General features: G+C 38.6%; 1 protein-coding gene across 1 annotated transcript; it reads right to left on the bottom strand.

Annotated features, from left to right (window-relative positions):
- Positions 1–2,226: 2,226 nt before the first annotated feature.
- Positions 2,227–17,886, bottom strand: LOC119770162. The gene is made up of 4 exons (XM_038264573.1): positions 17,574–17,886; positions 16,920–17,507; positions 15,678–16,852; positions 2,227–3,079 (listed from the first exon to the last, which is right to left on the bottom strand). Exons 1-4 carry the CDS (start codon positions 17,727–17,729, stop codon positions 2,338–2,340), a joined length of 2,661 nt encoding a protein of 886 aa, XP_038120501.1. The 5' UTR covers positions 17,730–17,886; the 3' UTR covers positions 2,227–2,337.
- Positions 17,887–19,165: the final 1,279 nt, after the last annotated feature.

The following is a 19,165-nucleotide window of genomic DNA, read 5'->3' as shown; positions in this document are numbered from 1 at the left end:
TAGGGAGCGATTTTCTTTTGCGTGATTTGCCTCCTCTCTCTTTCGCGGGTGGAGAAAGATCGCAAGTGAAATTGATTTTTTCGCGATTATTCCATCCCTGATGGATGCAAAAATCATATTCAATAAATAAAAAAAAACTTTTGTTTAATTTCAATATGAAATATGAAAAGTATGTATTGTAAAGAAATTTAAGTAACTTTTATTTTTATATTTCATCTGGAAAATATTCATCGGTGGTTCCTCGTTATTTTTTGTTCAGCCCAGTTAACGAGCACCATTCGGTGACTGGGCTACGTTCTCAGCCCAGTTACCGAACAACTACTGTACAATTAAAATCCATTTCCGGTTTTGGTAGAGAATTGGGTCCTAAAATGATGCTTAAATTTGGGATATTATTGTTCACAACGATAAAGCTTCTTTTTCTTAGTAAAATGACCCTTTGTACGACCGCCAAGGATTTTTAAATCAATTTTGAGAAATTGACTTCAAGATCAGCCCTCTGGCACCACTGTAAACGTCTGGAACGTTTGACAGTCACCAAAACCTCGAAGAGCCCACGCATTAGTATGTGTGAAGAGCCCACCATAAACAATGCATTAGATAGAGAATGTGCATAAGTATGTGTGAAGAGCCCACCATCAACAAAGCTTTGGATGAAGTAGTATTGGTGTATTCTGATTGTTTACATCAAAATAGGGAAATGGCGAACGCGAAAGAGGTTAACCAAAAATAATATTTTGGTGTCATTTTTTTACAAAATTCGGTTGAAGTGGTCACGCGAGTGGTCCTGTTTATCTAGGGCAGATTTCCGGACATATTATGTGTGTGTATGAGGCCGGAATCGAAGGAGCTCTTGAATCGGATGGCAGGATGAGCAGCCAAAGAAGCAGGAGTAGTTTTAACCAATTTAAAGCAAAAATCCGATTCGACCGGAAAAATCTGGGACCGGGGATCGAAAATTTCCACTCGGTAGTAACACTTTTTAAAGAGTCCTGGACATGCAGCAAGTGTAACGTGTGAAAAAGAATATAATTTAAAAAACGTCTCTGCACTTTGTTTATTTTTCAAAATCTGACAGTAGACACCGTGGTTTTCTTCTTTGTTTTCTTGATGTTCGTTATCGAATGTTTTGGTTTCATAAACATGGCGGCAGTGACAGAGGGCTGTTCAAGATCCTTCTTGACAGATAAGGTTTGACTTGACAGCTCGTTCCAAGGGTTCCATAGTTGGTACATCTAAAAAATGTTGTCTTGTCAATTTAATTTTTTTGCATTAAAATGAAAAAAAGTGATCAGAAATGGTTTTAAATCGTGTTTTAACCGCTGTACATAAAAATTTTCACAGAGCTTTAGGACCCTATTGCTGATAAAATCAGTCCTTTCTTTATCACCGTTGATCGGAAGGCACGCAGCTGGTTGTGTTTGTCAAAGTTATTGTAACATGTAAATTGGGTACTAAAGCCCTATGTCAATTTTTATGTACAACGGTAAAAAAACACGAATAAATACTAATTCTGATCACTTTTTTTTATTTTAATGCATTTTTTTTTTTGCAAGACAACATTTTTTTGATGGATTAACTATGATCCCTTTGGAACGAGCTGTCAAGTAGGAGCTTTTCTGTCAAGAAGGACTGCGTGGTTAATTTTTCAAAATTGATTTAAAAATCCATTTTAAACTCTTTGTGGTCGTACAAAGGGTCATTGTACTCAGAAAAATAAGCTTTATCGCTGTAAACAATAATATCAGCAATCTAAGCTTCATTTTAGGACCCAATTACAGTCGATTGCGAGCGTCGAAGCGACGTGGTTATTATGTTGCCGGCATCATCAGTCGATCGTGAGCGCGGATTATTTACATGATCATAGAGGTTTTCAGTTTTTTTGCTATTTATATATCGAGCTTTATACTAAAATACATTTCTCAACTATTTCACAACTTGTAAAGAATACAAACACTGAACATTTCTTGTCCGTTTTTTTAACTAAACATAAAAAGTGTTAATATTTTTTTTATTTTATACAGGCTAAGATGGCTGACACTTTATGGAGACTAGCCTAAAGAGTTGCAACTTTCAGAATTCGCTGAATGGTACGTTTCTGGTATCTGAAAATAATTAAGTTGCAATATTTAATATCTTAGCCAAAATGGGACGACTAGGGAATGCGGCGCCAATTGAATATCAATGATCGATTATGAGATTGGAATTTTTAAAAAGCTCTTCCAATTGAACCCGTTTGCAGTAACTTTCGATGCCCGAGTTTCATTTTATTCCATGAAGTGATAGAAAATATATAAAAATTGCACAGCAATGAATAATATGTGGCGAATGGACGTTTTAATCATCCGGCACGTCCGACCCGCTGTCATGTCCCCGCTCACCATCATCCTCGTCGTCGACAAAGTGATTCGCACCGTCGGGAGCGGCAATCGGCGAAAACTCCTGCGAGAACTGCGGGTAACGTGGCACCGCCATGTTCGCTGTGCCCTGTTTCTCCCCAACATCCCCGGTAAAATCTAACAGCAGTTTGAACGCCGCCTTCAACGAGACAAACCAGCACGGATTGCCGTACGTTGTCTGCAGCGTGGGCAGTCTTGCCTCGCAAAGAACCGGCTGCAAGCGCTGCTCGATGTACTTACACGCGTCCACCGGGTAAATGAGCGGATCCTTCCATAGGGTGGTCGGCGCCGACGGCGGTTCGGGACCAAGGTAAAGCGTTTGAAACGAGTACTGCCGTGCCATGGGCACTGTCGGAGGAGGTCGAAGCTTCGGGCTCTTCGGGTACGGCTGGAGGCGGCGGGGCTTCTGCTTGGCGGCGTGTATTGAGCTTGAGCTCGAGTGACCGGGTACGGGACCGATGCGCAACCGAATAAGGTTCCTGGTGAAAGACTCGCTTTCGTCGTCGGAGGCCGCCCGATTGTTGGAGAACGAGCACTGCGAAGCTGGACTTTGCGGCATCGAGCTGAGTGCTGGGGAGTCTTGATTTGTGTCGATTATACTTGGCGGCTTGCGGTGGGCGCCCTTGATCAGCCGCGGATCTACCAGCGTGCGGGACGGTGGAGGGGACAGCGGAGGAAGACTGGAAGGAAAGGAATAAAAGGAAATTATCAACAGACCATATCGTTTAACCATTTTGAGCCTGATGGATCGTATTTACCCAAGACCAGCGCCGTACCTAGGGGTTGGCGCGGTTGCCGACCGCCACGGGCGCCAGCCCTTGGGGGCGCCTAAATCGATGATTGTACAAAATTTTCATGTCAGCTATAACATCCTCATTAAATATTTGAAAAAGAAAGGGCGCCGAATTATAAAATAGAATTTCAAATAACCAAAGTCAATTATATTTCTACTGAAGTGGTTTTGAAAATTCATACTTCATGCTAATTTTATTTTTTCATCAAAGAAGGGGCGCTCAAGTGGCACAAAGTTAAAGGAGTTCTAGAAGAGCTTCTCAAAATAAATACACGTTAAAGATTGGACCGTTGTATAATGAAGTTTAAGTCATACCACAGACAAACGTGACACTCCATACAAATTATTTTTGAAATCCATCGTCCTTCATCAAACCGCCAAATCACGGCGACGCCAGCGCTGCCTGGTGAGCTCATGCCGAAGCGCAGCCCAAACATACCAATACAAACCCATTACTGTCATGTGTCATGTCAGTGTATGCGTGAGACAATCAAGCCTTAACGATTGTAAACATTAACAGCTGTTCGGTATAATTTTGTTGTTGCTGATCGTCCAGTCAGTACCCGATGAAAAACATAAAAATAAACACCGATGGCCGAAGATGACGGTGGGTCGGTTCCACGGTTGGTTCCGTTTCCAATGGCAGAACTTCATGTGCCAAATCATGCGGCAGCATCAGCAACGACGCACCACAACCGCAACGACAGAGACTAAAAAACTGGTCCTCCCGTTGCTTCCAAGTTCTGTCGAAGATTCCTCCTCCACCGAAATCTCGATACCCCTGGTCACGAAAACACCAGTAGTGGAAAATCCAATTCAAATCTACCAGAATTGGTCCCCATGATGAGTATTTGGAAACATCCGCGGGAACGTGTCTACGAAGCAGTTAAGTTGCCCCAAACAACAAAAGCAAAAAGTCGCAAAGATTCCAAAAAACGCTACCACAAAATCATACTTCGAAACAAAATCAAAGAAACTTAACTGTAGAAGAAGATTGAGTGGCGCCCACGATAGACGCAACATCGCCAGCAATCTGAGCAGCAGTCCACGAGGGATAAGCATCAGGTTGCTCCGAAGGAGATGACTCCACCATAGGATCCGGCTTCCTCCGCAGTATCGGGCGCCTCAGCAGCAGCCTCAACATCGGCGGGCTGTTGAGGAGGCCTCCCGGGTTAATAGTGGGGCAAAGGTATGTCCTCGTTAGTCAGCTGCTCAAATGACCCTGATCAAGACTGCCCCAATCTTGTCCAGCAAAGCCTGGATTGTGGATCATCGTTAGAATTCCTGAATTCCATCATAATTGTTTTGTTTTCATTTGCTGCCTCACACGTGCTCACGCTCAATTTAAAACACACATCACACACTGAGAAAAGACGGGCGAGCTGTCACGACAGCAGCGCCATCAGCGCCGGGTGAGTGGATGCCGAAACAAAATTGCATTTGAAATAACCGTTTTAGAAGGACGATGGTTCGGCATTCGAGTGTCCCGTCTGTTTGTCTGTGGTCATACCTTCAGGACTAAAAAAATGTCCAACTATACGTTATTTGGAGCCTAACATTTCAAAAGGGCACATAACTTTTGTAAACAATAGTGTATCCCTTCCACTCAAATGACAGTTTACATAAGGTGTGAAAGGGACACACTTTTGGTTAAAAAAGTTATGTGCCCTAATGAAATGGCAAGCACGATTTGCACGTTAATTAGTCTGTGAATCACAATCAGCCAAATTGTAGACAAATTATGGTCATATTTTGAGCAAGAGGGAGCTGTGTCCTATCCCTCGCCTTGTCCAGACCAAAATCCATGATAAAACTGTCAGACCAAAAACGTCAGACCAAGACTGTCAGACCAAAGAGTAAAAAATAAACAATTTAGTTGTCGTAGGTGCTCACAAATCAGGTAAAGAAAATTTGAAAAAAAAAAATTCTTGACCGATTCCTTCCGAAGTGCGTATACCGCTTTTATAATCAACTTCGTGCATTGAAATTTGCAAACTCTTCTTCAAAATACTAGAATTTTGAAATTGGAAAACTGTTGTAAATTTTCACCAATAAGACCAGCATTATTTTTTCAAGAAAAAAATGTTTTTTCATAGCACATTACATTTTCAGTTTTAGCTAAACCGGTGCACAGTGTTCGGAATGGCAAAATTAAGTGGAATAAATTGATAACTCCTTTATTTGACGTCCTAGCCAAATGGTGTCTTCCGAAGAGTTGTTGTACTTGATAAGGGCTATCTTTTGAAGTTATTGACATACAGGGTGACGACCTTCCAGGGTGTCAACCAAAAACTAACTTTGTTGGATGACGTTGTAGGGCTTTGGTGTCTTTTGCAAAGTTGTAGAGGAAAAAAAAATTATGAAAGTTGGTCCAAGGCACCAAATTTGTAGCTCTTAATCTACTCGAGATATACGCCATTTTTGCAAAAATGGTCCAAAAAAGCACTTTTTTGGTGATAACTCAAAATGTTTGCATATTAGCGGCCTACTATGTTCGGAAGAGTTGCTTATAATATAAAATTACACATCTTTGCCGAAGACAGCAAAATGTTTTGAGCCTTTATTGAGGAGTTATAACCATTTTGAAGTGATTTTGAGCTTATTTTCAAGTTGCTATGTTTTCAAAATGGCCGATTTTGGCGCAAAACCCAACAATGCACCTGAAAGTACACACTTTCAACTACATTTCCTTAAAATATCTCCGTTTCTATCGGTGTCTATTTTAATATATCTCATTTTGAATTTGACGGTTTTTAATCAATTTATTTATAATTTTTTAGCAAAATCTTATTGAAAACGTGGTAATAATCGCTGAAATGAAGGGTAAATTGATCGATTTTTATTGGAAATACATTGTCTATGCTTAAATTATGACAAACATTCTAAAATTATGAATAAAAACATGTTTAGCCCAAAAATAATGTTAGTTAAAATTTTAAATAATTGTTCGTATTTAAAATTAAATATTTCCTTTTATATTTGGTCACTTTAGAAAGGTTGTCGTTTTTTTAATAGACAATGTATTTTCCGTAAAAATCGATCAATTTACCCTTCAATTTACCGATTATTACCTCGTTTTAAATAAGATTTTGCTTGACAATTATAAATAAATTGATTAAAAACCGTCAAATTCAAATTGAGATATCTAAAAATAGACACCGATAGACACGGAGAAATTTTCAGGAAATGTAATTGAAAGTGTGTACTTTCAGGTGCATTGTTGGGTTTTGCGCCAAAATGCGCCATTTGAAAACATGGCAACTTGAAAATAAGCTCAAAATCACTTCAAAATGGTTATAACTCCTCAATAAAAGCTCAAAACATTTTGCTGTCTTCGGCAAATATGTGTAATTTTATATTATAAGCAACTCTTCAGAACATAGTAGGCCGCTAAAATGCAAACATTTTGAGTTATCACCAAAAAAGTGCTTTTTTGGACCATTTTTGCAAAAATGGCGTATATCTCGAGTAGATTAAGAGCTACAAATTTGGCGCCTTCGACAAACTTTCATAAAATTTTCTCCTCTACAACTTTGCAGATGACATCAAAGCCCTACAACGTCATCCAACAAAGTTAGTTTTTGTTTGACACCCTGGAATGTCGTCACCCTGTATGTCAATAACTTCAAAAGATAGCCCTTATCAAGTACAACAACTCTTCGGAAGACACCATTTAGCTGGGACGTCAAATAAAGGAGTTATCAATTTATTCCACTTAATTTTGCAATTCCGAACACTGTGCGGTGTTGTTTACATTTTAAATCGTCTTAAAGCTTTGGTAATGAGAAACAATTTTTTTTTTTCAGACAAAAACAAAAAAAAATATTAGTGAAGGAATTTTACGAAAAAATATGTTTTCAGAATATAAAATTTGATTTTACAAATTAAAAATAAGCAAATAAATACTGAGAAAAATAAAAAACAATGCAAAACATAATTTAAAAAATTATGAAATATATTCTCAAATATTGTATGAGCAAATCACTCAAATTAATAAAAAATTTCTCATCTTTATATTTTTTTGAACTTTTTTTTCCAACAAATTTTTTTTTTTGATACTAATCTTTCCAAATAATGCATTTAAAAACACTTTTTTCCTTCAAATGTTGAAACCGTGGCCTGTAATTTCAATTTTTTAAACTTTTATTTTTTTATTTTTTTGGTCAGAATCGAGGGACATTAACTTCAAAAAATATTTGCAAAGGCCTAAATTAATTTTGACGAAATTTTGTTCTGTCGCTGCATTCGCAATTCGCATTTTTTTTTTTTTTCAGTGTAAGAACGGGCCTTGAGCGATCTTATGCACCAGGTTCCCGACGAACACGCACTGCCCTTACACCTACATCTCACCCTTGCTCTGAGTCGGTACGAGCAACACGCTAGAACACGCTTTGAGTGTTCGTGCCAGGCGTGCACACCTTCTTTTCCGGTTACGCATTTTAACTCGGCCGGGGGTGGTACATTACGTAGGGTTTGATGTAAGTAAAAGCGCCTAACCATTTATAGTGTGCCTATCAATTTTCTTTAAAACAAAAACTGTTTTATTTTTAGTTTGAGTTCAAAAATTAGTTGTTATTTTACTGTGTATTGTTTTTACCAGAAATCTTTCCTAGTGTTGAGTCGTGTTTATATGCTGCTATTTCTTTTGTCGCGGTGTTTTGTTACAATATTTGGTCCTAAGCATTTTATAAAAGTTTTTCAAAAGTACAATTGTAATATTTGTGTTAAATTGAGTAAGGGCTCAAACCTCACTTGTTAGAAGAAAAGGGTGAAGATTGAAAACAATGTACAGTGATAGAAATATACTATTTAAAGAATCAATAGTAAAAGAAAGATAGTAATTTATGAAGTAGATAAAAAAAATTAACATTAGTTGTTGCGACGTAGTCCGCCGTCAATTCAATCGCGACGCTGCAAGGTACCCCAGATGCCGATGGTCCCACGGACCCGAAGCTTCAGCTGTCACGCGATCGACGATCAGAAGCCGAGCGAAAGTAAACATAAAAAGTTTATTCACAAGTCGATCGCTAGTTCTACGGTAGACATTAGAGTGTAACAAAAATGACTTTTTGGCGGGCATTCAGGGGTATGTTCAGGTGGGCATACTGAGCCCAAATCCCAAATATGAGCATGATTGGACGTAACAGGAGCTGGCGCTCCGCCCTTCAATTTTAAATGGGATTTAACCCGTAAAAAAAGATTTTTTCAAAAATGTCACTTTTTGAGGCATTTTGGCCACCAATGCGTTTACCAAAAACATCACTGGCTTGTAGGCCAGATCCTTGCGCATCTTTTGGTATATATAACATTGAAGTTTGGAGCATCCTGGAGCTCGGTACAGACCTTCAAAGTTTGGCATTTTTTCGAAAAATCGGTCCCAGCAAAATCAAATGGCGTCTCGGGCGTCGCGAGGTGCGACGCATATCTTTTTTGCCGGGGCCGATTTTTCGAAAAAATGCCAAACTTTGAAGGTCTGTACCGAGCCAGGATTCAAATACTCCAATGCACCAATGATGCTCTGGCCTACAAGCCAGTGATGTTTTGGTAAACGCATTGTGGCCAAAATGCTCAAAAAGTGACATTTTTGAAAAAATCTTTTTTTACGGGTTAAATCCCATTTAAAATTGAAGGGCGGAGCGCCAGCTCCTGTTACGTCCAATCATGCTCATATTTGGGATTTAGGCTCAGTATGCCCACCGGAACAAACCCCTGAATGCCCGCCAAAAAGTCATTTTTGTTACATCCTAGTAGACATTGACCCACGTTCCAAATCGCCCCTACGGTGCACTAAAACTGTAAGAATTAAATTTATTGTACAAACCTTGAATTCATCTAATAAAACTACTTCCTACAGCTTGAAGCTGGCACTATCAAAACGCCTGCTGTCGAGACTTGGTGACTCCGAAACCTCTTTCCCATCGTAACATTAGTTAATAAATAGATGTAACAAACAAGCTTAGATTATGTTAAGTGCAATTTATAGGGCAGATGAAAAATTATTCAAACAGATAAATAAAGATAAACAAAATTGACATCGCTGCCAAATTTAGAGAAAACAGACAGTTTGTTACAGCAGCATCAATTAGTAAATAGAGTGGAAAAGCGTTGAGAAATAAGAGAATCATGAAAGTAAAATCGAAATCAAATGGAGGATAGTAAACAGAAGTCGCGCTAGAAAATCAGTGAAACAAAATAAACAGAAGATAGGTGGTAGCTGAGAATTAAGAGAAGAGAAACCCCGTTGTGCGATGTTTCAGGTACATCCACAGCAGTTGACTCAACATAGTGCGAATCAAAACAATACCGTCTTCAATCACAAATTACTTCCCTGTCCCACATTGGCGCGCCCCTTTCTTTTAGCCGTCTCGATTCTGACCTGCGGCGGTCAATGGTTTACGAGCCGTTTCCACAGGCCACCAGCTAGGTCATCATGAAAACCAAGCCAACGTGGAGGTAAGAAAATAGGACACTTGCAAGGAACCAGAGCTATACTGTCTTGATCAAGAATGATCAAACAGGACTACGGACGTAGTCAGTGACGCTCCTTCCAGGATGTTCCTCGCCTGAGCGTCAACTGAAGAGGTATCATCAGCATCATTCGCACTTGGCCTGCACTGCCGCTCTAAGGGCATCTCCACCGCAGAGATCTAATTGCGTGACAAACCTATCGGTTGGATCCCCAGTTTTAGCTTTGCTCCGTACCTAATGCACGTTTTCGCACCGCTGGGAGCTAATTTGGCAACCGAATCAAGCCCACCGCGGGGATCTAATTTATTTGTTTTCAAATTCTAGCCGTTTTGTTGATCGGAATCAATAAAACTACATTCTAGCATGATAGAACATGCTTCCAATTGCATTATATGTCCAAATTGTTTACTTACATCAATAAAATATCATTTTCAAATTTTTAAAAGAGTTCATCCGATTTGCTCCCGACATGTTTGCACCCCAACTTTCGCACCGCGGGTAGCAAAGCTAAAGCTAAATTAGCCTTCGAGTTCATTCAGCGAAGAAAAAGTTCATCGGGGATCCGTCGAGTAGCCAAGATAGGTGCTCGAGAAGTCCCCGAGCTGCCGGTGGCTAATGTTTTCAGCGATTTTTAGAATTATTTGTCTTTGTTTGGTTGAAGTTGCATTTATTTTGATTTTCAAATTTGAATGAATATTGAAAAAATCAGTACTTTAATTCAAAACGACTTTATTAAATTGAAAAATTGCGTTTTTTATCATTATTAAGTATTTTTTAAATAAAAAATAATCAACCACCTATTTTTGATATAAGCAAATCATTACAGAAAATTTAAACATTTTTGAATTATGTATTAAAATTCAAATATATATCAAGAATTTTCCTTTTTGTATGCGACTGAAACTCATAAACGTTTACATATAATAATATTGAAAATTCCCGCCAAATCTCATGCAGAATTTTGAAATTAAATGGACAGATATAGTTTTTTGGTCGAAATGAGTAAAAACCTCGGTAAAAACAGAAATTGTCTTTATAGCTGTCGGCCACCATTTCTAGTACCAACCAGCAACCTCTGGATTGTGAGTCCAGTGCGCTGTCCAATTGATCCACACGGAAATGAAAGAAACCAGAGTGAAAATAAACTTGACTGTTATCATACAAATATCTATTAACTGACGGAAAAACTCAATAGTAAAAAAAATAAATTTGGAAATTCTAAACAAAATTTATGTAGAAGTGAATAATAATTTTAATATTAAAGTATTTATTTTATTCAGAAATTACATGTCAAAATTACAAAAGCTTAAAAATCTAAAATTTAGATATTCGAAAAAATAAATTAACGAAAAACCCGAAATTCTAACATTCAAAAACACTATTTTTATCAAAAATTGAATTCAAAATCAGGAATTTTAAAATTTATGAATTTAAGAATTTATGAATTTTAGAATTTTAGAATTTTAGAATTTTAGAATTTTAGAATTTTAGAATTTTAGAATTTTAGAATTTTAGAATTTTAGAATTTTAGAATTTTAGAATTTTAGAATTTTAGAATTTTAGAATTTTAATTTTAGAATTTTAGAATTTTAGAATTTTAGAATTTTAGAATTTTAGAATTTTAGAATTTTAGAATTTTAGAATTTTAGAATTTTAGAATTTTAGAATTTTAGAATTTTAGAATTTTAGAATTTTAGAATTTTAGAATTTTAGAATTTTAGAATTTTAGAATTTATGAATTTAAGAATTTATGAATTTTAGAATTTTAGAATTTTAGAATTTTAGAATTTTAGAATTTTAGAATTTTAGAATTTTAGAATTTCAGAATTTTAGAATTTTAGAATTTTAGAGTTTTAGAATTTTAGAATTTTAGAATTTTAGAATTTTAGAATTTTAGAATTTTAGAATTTTAGAATTTTAGAATTTTAGAATTTTAGAATTTTAGAATTTTAGAATTTTAGAATTTTAGAATTTTAGAATTTTAGAATTTTAGAATTTTAGAATTTTAGAATTTTAGAATTTTAAATTTTAGAATTTTAGAATTTTAGAATTTTAGAATTTTAGAATTTTAGAATTTTAGAATTTTAGAATTTTAGAATTTTAGAATTTTAGAATTTTAGAATTTTAGAATTTTAGAATTTTAGAATTTTAGAATTTTAGAATTTTAGAATTTTAGAATTTTAGAATTTTAGAATTTTAGAATTTTAGAATTTCAGAATTTCAGAATTTCAGAATTTCAGAATTTCAGAATTTCAGAATTTCAGAATTTCAGAATTTCAGAAATCCTTAAAGGATTTAAGAATTCAAGAAATTAAGATCAGGATTGCTGGGATTGCTTGTTTTCAAATCCGTATTAGCTTATTTAAGATGTTATGCTTGAATTTTGCTTTTTACTCAATACAAATGACTTGTCTCTTGCATGTCGACAATGCGTTGACCAAAATTAAACATACACAGCCTCAATCTTACCTAAAAAACTATACTGCATCACCCCAAAAGTCATTTTTCATGAGTAAACTCAGCACGAAAGGGAAAATATCTCCAAACTCGAATAATTGAAATCGAAAAATCAATCATCACTCCTAATGTAAACATTTACTGACGTGAGCAGGATAAACTCTATGTTAACAAACTCACATTGGCCCAATCACATTGTTTTGCTTGAAAAGACCATCCCACTATGGGCCATCTCCATACAAACAGGCGGCCAAATTATTTTTTTGCTTTTTAAATGTTTTTTCATACAAATTTGGGTAATTGTATGGTATTGAAATGATATACGTCGATTTTTATGACTTTTCATGTTTTCAATAGTGGATTGTTTATAATAAATAGTCTTTTCAAACATTTGCAAGTGCAAAAGAATTGCGTATACCCCTCCCTCCTCTTTCTTTCACCACCCCCCGCCCCCCCTCCCCTCCTCCCCTCTAACAAATTTTTGTTAAGCGTAATAAATTCATGTTAAGTCAAATATTTATTATTTACTGCTGTGTGTTTCTTTTGTGAGTCCATGTCATATAACTTGATACCCCACCCTCCTCCACCCTTATGGGCATAAATTGCGAAAATTTTAATTGTTAAATCAAATAACAGAAAAATTAATTTCATTCAAAATATTAATTATGAATTAAAACGATAAAATACAAAACATATTCTAACTAATCCTAATGTTCTTGTTCATGAAAATTCATTTGATTATAGAGTTTCTGACGGCTTCAGGATATGTTAAAGGTACTTTTAAAATGTTTTGTACTAACCAACATAGAACTTAAATGTGGATCAGTTTCATGGATTGATCGCAGAAAATCATCATGCTAAGTCAATATTTTGCTGAATACTTTTTTCGTTATCAAACTGAGATTCTCCAGTTTCGCTTGAGAAACTTCGGTACGAATACCTTATTTTGACTAAGGTACTCAATTTTAAATGTAGGCAACAGAAAATTCCAATAAAGTCATTTCGAACTTCTTGAAACCAGGTATTGATTTTTGAAGCGACGATGCCCACGAAGTAGGTAGCAAAGCAAGTGAAATAAACGGGCGCATATGTAGATTGCAGCAAATTTTGATAAAATGTAAATGTTCAAAATGGCATCTCTCCGAAAACGCAAAAAATCGCAGGCTGGAAATTTCAGCAATGTTAGATTATAATCCAATCTTTCAAGTGATCTTAGTTTCATGTTTAGCATCGGTTAACAAAAAAAAGTACTCGATTAACAAACACAAAAAAATATGTTTTGTCAAAAAAATGCTCCAGTTATTCGATGAAAACTTCAGTTTTTGGTTTGGAAACAACATTTTATCTATTAATAGTTTCAAAGCTTATCTCATTACCTTTCCAACGATGTATAGTTGTCCTAATAAAACATTTAAAATGGCTGAGCTATGTTAAAATTATACAATCAGCCTTTTTTACGAAAAACGCTAGTTTTTTACTCCATTTTTTGAGTTTCAGCTTGCGTATCTCCGTAATGAACAAACTTAGAGCTTTGAAAATTTGGATTTTTCTTAGTTAGAATGTTTACTTTCGAGAAAAAAATACCAAAAAATATTTGGAGAAGGTCACTTTTTTGAAACTTGGCCACCCAATGTACCATAGTGCATCCGTCAGACGATTTGCTCCCGGTAGATCCCGGAGCTAACCTGAGTTTTGTTTAGATTCGGATGAACACGGATGAACTCGAACCTAAATTAGCTCTCGCACAAGTACCGCGGTGGGCTTGACGCGGGTGCTAAATTAGCTTTGCAACGCAATTAGGTCCCTGCGGTGGAGATGCCCTAACTAGTCCGTCCCTTATGTAAAAAGTGAGCGCTGAGATAACGCTGTGAGAAGCCCAAAAAAAGTTTCATCATTTTTACCATTCTAAATTTGTTATTTCAATATAATTATTTATACAGCTATTACAACATCAGTCTTAAAAACACCACTACCATAAATTTGATTAAAAAAATTTACAATTTGAAGGTAAAGTTGAGAAATTTCCAGCAAGAGACCAACTTGACTTTATTTGTCCATAAATAAAGGCAAGTCAGTTATGATATCATGGTAGGCTTGAACATTTACATCCCAGGTTCAACCTGGTTCAACTGTCATTTCCAGGTTTGTTTTGGTAGTTTTCTTAGTCAATAATTATAACCAAAAAATATTTATTTCAGATTTATTTCAATAAATAATGTATTTGGTAAAGTTTCTGGATATAAAAATATGATCTGCATTCTGCAACGGCACCGGAAATAGTTCATATATTACAGAGGCAATCAGAAATCTTAACTTCTTAGCCCTTGCCTAGTTAAAAAAAACTACGCTCCACCTACGAGTCTCTCACAAATCCAGGATCAAGCTTATTAATTCAAAAAATGTAACTGATTTTATGGTTTAGATATTAGCCATAACGGTTTGTATTTTATTTTTTTCTTTCCGTGGTTGTACATTTCAAAAGAAAAAAGTCATCAAATGTTTGGAGTATTTTGTTTTTAAATTTTCAAATATTTCTTCAGAAATGAACAATTAATGAAATTTTCAAGTCATACGTACTCTTAAATACATATTCTGTTGATTTCAAATAATTTCGCATCCATTCAAACGATTTGCGATACATTTTCATATGAGGAACTGACTTGCCTTTATTTTGCATATGGGACAGCACGAAAGTCATATTTATTTTGGATTTTTTAGCACAAACACTACTTTTTTATTCAATAGGCTAAAAGTACATGTAAAATTTAAACTTTTGTTAAGTTTATCTCATTTTTGGCAAAAATACATATGGGACGGACTAGATTAGAGAGGCAGTGCAAAACATGTAAAAATCTCGATTTTGAACTAAATTGAACCACCCATTCTTTTTTGGCACCGCCCCAAAGTTTTGAGATTTTCGACATTTTTATAAAAAAAAACCTTTTTTTTCATAGGCCATATCTCGGGAACAAAAAACAGACAGTTTTTTGCATTTTGCGCAATTGAAAATTTTACACGCAATTTTCTCAATGCAATTTAATTTTGAATTAGACACCACCATCATGTTTCCGAGACGATTTTACATAAGAATCAATTTTTCGAATGTTGGGCGAATCGCAATCCCTTGAGATAACGTTTTTTAAGCCTGCAGTTTCAGAATAAACCTACCACGAGCTGCATTTTAGGAAAGTTTTCAGTAGTGCAAAATGCAACAAAGTTTGATTCCAACCGAAAATCTGATGACACCATTCAATTCAGCTTCCAATTTCGCAATTCGCAACAGGTTCCCGACGAACACGCACTGCCCTTACACCTACATCTCACCCTTGCTCTGAGTCAGTACGAGCAACACGCTAGAACACGCTTTGAGCCTTCATTTCCGGGCGTTTTTTTTCGTGTTCCGTTTTGGCCATTTTTCTTTTAAAATACTACAATTTTCTCGGATTATATCAAAGAAATTGTATTGCATTGCAACCAAAAACACCCAGATTAATTTATTGTGCAGTTTTAGAAAAAATAAACATTATCTGCGAATAAAATTAAAAGTCAACGTTCCCTACCTTTCTTCGATCTCGAACTCCCGGCTCAAGTTGTCCTCGCTGTCCTGCGCCACCAGCTGCCCATCGTCCATCCGCACGACATCCGGTACGACCTTGCGGGCAGTGAACTTCTTCGGTTCCCGAATCTCATCCGCCGCCGCCGCCGTCGATCCACCTTCACCGTTCAAACACTCCTCTATCGTCTGTTGATCTTTGCGGCGAGCCCGCTTCGGGTTCGGTGCGCCACCTTCCGGATCGTCGGGCTGCTTCACCTTGGCCGTCTTTTTCCGAGGGGCGCGCTTCTTCGGCGGTGGCTTCGAAAGTTCGAACGTGGTCGCCACGGAGGCCTCGGCCGTGACGGGTGCTTCCGTTTGGGTGCAACGTTCGGTGCAGGGTTTGGCTTTGGCGGGGACCACCTTCTTGACGACGAGACGGCAGGTCGGCTGTTGGCGCCGCTGGCGCCGTCGTTCGCGCTTCTCCAGCCGGTCGACCTTCCTGTGCAGCTGGATTATCGAGTCGTTCAGCAGATCGAGTTTCCTCCGTTTGCGTTTCTTCTTCTTGAGGGTTTCGTCCACCTTGAAGCTCGCCTTCGTGTGCTCGAGTATCTCTTTGATGGCCTGCTCCCTGCTGCTGTCCTCCTCAGACTTGGTCTCCTCTGCCTCTTTGAAGCTGTTGATCGTGTATTCCACTATTGTACGGATCATCTCCGCAGTACTGGTGCTCTGATCAGTCTGCGTTGAGACTTCAACCGACTTCGCAAGCTCCTCATTCTCCGTCTCCTCCTCGAGGTCATCGTAGAAATCGTATACGCATTTCCTCTTAGCCCCCCTCGCCTTCTGGGGGCTGACCTTCGGCGTTGATTGCTGCCGGGGGAGCGTGTTTTCCAAGATGTTGCTGTCGTCGGCCAACTTTCGCGTGTCGCGTTCTTCGTACGGACTCATGTCGACCGTAGTCGAGAAGGTCACACTTTTCTTGACCATCGAGGGCGGTTCGGTGGCGTACGCGGACCTTTTCTTAAGCACGGAACGAGTCCGTGGGATCGGTCGGGCGTTCAAGGGTGTTGCAACGATAGCAGTGGCTATGGCGGCGGATGGAGCAGCAGGCGCCGCTTCAGATTTCCTTCTTCTGGTGGCTTTCTTACCGGAAACCACCGAAGAGGATGCTGGGAGCTGTGTGCTGGGCTGCTGAGAGTCGAGCTGAAATGAAATGTTTAAAAATTATTCAAAGTTACTCGCAGTCTCAAGTGATAATCAACAATCTTACCTTTCCAACTGGTTCGCCTTGTCCTGACGCCGTCGAGTACCCCACATCTGAGGGTACACTTCCAGCAACGGCCGTAGGAACCGCAGCGATGTCCTTTGCCGGCTCTTCCATCGGCGGCGGCTGCGAGAACATCTCATCCGAAATCTGCTCAATCAACTTGTGCACCACATCGTCCATCGAATCCAACTCCATGGTGGAAGTCAACGAGAAATCGAGCATCGACGTTGTCACTTCCGACTCGTTTGCGTCGCCAGGTGCCCTCTGGGTGAAACATTCGGACATGGTTTCGCCAACATTCGTCGTCGGGTCGTCGTGCTCGGTGATTTGACTTGCCCGCTCCAGGTAAAGCTCCACGTGTTCTCGCCAACCGAACTTGCGGCTTTTCTCCGTTTTAGAATCGTCAAAATCTTCGAAATCGTCCTCGCAACCACTGTCATCCAAATCTTCGTCCTGATCGAATTCGATCGCTGCGCACAGCGCGTCGGTGGTTGGCGCGTCGGGCTGGTCAAACAGCCTCAGTTCGGTCCAGAAGGCCTGTCCGGAAATGACCCGGTGGCGAGGGACGGCTTTTTGAACGTCCTGCTTCAGCTAGAATCATAAAAATCAGTTTGAACATTTTTCGTCAATCAATTGTAAACCCACCGTTCGCCTTACCTCTTGCAACGCGAAGCTAAACCGGGTGCTGACCTTGGAAAAACTTTTGTATTTTGTCCGGGTTCGGGATTCCGCCGGGGAATCTACGGCCACGAGGCTCGGTTCTTCGATAGCGATCCGCTTGCACTCGCGATTAAACATACGATCCTTGCGCATCGCGACTACCGATTTGCAACTGAATTTTCCCGGGAAAAAATCAATCAATGACACGAGGTCAATGGAAACTGCGGCTCTTGCGCCATAACGGTACCTTGGGATGCTTGCGATTTAACAGTTAACAGAACACACAACAAAACAATCGAAAAGCGCGCTGTCAAAATTTCAACATGTAAAACTTGCCCATGCAACAAAAATTTTATTAGCTGTACACGCACATTCAAAATCACTCACACTGGTAAACAGCATTACACTTTTTTCAGTTCACTTTTACACACTTGTATGGGATTTTTCAGTTCAAGTATGATTACACACTTTCGTGTAATCATACTTGAACTGAAAAATCCCATACAAGTGTGTAAAAGTGAACTGAACAGTGTGTAATGTTGATTATCAGTGCAGGCTTTGTTATAACCTGGGTGATGAACAGAGAGAATGCGTAACGTGATTTTCGAATGATCCCCCTTTGTTTACATCTACAAAGTAGGAGCACAGACAAACAGACGTGACTCTCCATACAAATTATTTTTGAAATCCATCGTCCTTCATCAAATCTCCAAATCACAACGACGTCAGCGCTGCCTGGTGAGCTTATGCCGAAGCTCAGCCCAAACACACCAATACAAACCCATTACTGTCATGTGTCACGTCAGTGTATGCGTGAGACGAGGCGTGAGACAATCAAGCCAATGATTCGAAATAATGTTGTTGTTGCTGATCATCAGTAACAAAATCAAAATAAATAAATCAAGACCGACGGCCGAAAATTACGGTGGGTCGGTTCCGTTTCCGATGGCAGAACCTCGTGAGGCAAATCATGTGGCAGCACCTGCATCGATGCAAGACAAACACAATGACAGAAACCACACCACTGGTCCTCTCCGTTGCTTGCATGTTCCGTCTAAGATTCCTCCTCCACCGAAAGCATGAACCATTACACCTGACACCATCATCAACAAGATATCCCGATCACGAAAACACCAGTAGTGGCCGCCGGAATAGGAAAATCCAATTCAAAACTAACGGAATTGATCCCCACGATGGGCGTTTGGAAACATCTGCGGGGAGCGTGTCCACGGCGCAATTATGTTGCCAGCCAACAAAACCAAATGGGCCGAATGAGACGAAAAAAATCGCGAAGAGTGGCGCTCACGATCGACGCAACATCGTCAAAATGCCAAAAGGACGACCAGCAGCAGCAATCTGAGCAGCAGTCCGCGAAGGATAAGCAGGTTGCTCCGAAGGAGATGACTCCACCACAGGATCCAGCCTATCTGGTTAATAGTGGGGTAAAGGGTATGCCCTCGCTAGTCAGACGCTCATCTGACTCTGGCCGAAACTTCCCCAAATTTGACCCGCAAAGTCTGGATAAAGGATTACCGTTGGATTTTCTGAATTTCATTATAAACAAAAAAAACACGCATCACACACACTGA

Source organism: Culex quinquefasciatus, chromosome 3 (genome assembly GCF_015732765.1).
Source record: "Culex quinquefasciatus strain JHB chromosome 3, VPISU_Cqui_1.0_pri_paternal, whole genome shotgun sequence".
In the NCBI taxonomy this organism is placed as follows: domain Eukaryota; kingdom Metazoa; phylum Arthropoda; class Insecta; order Diptera; family Culicidae; genus Culex; species Culex quinquefasciatus.
The sequence above is the reverse complement of the archived record's forward strand: the minus strand, read 5'-3'. Positions and strand labels throughout refer to the sequence as shown.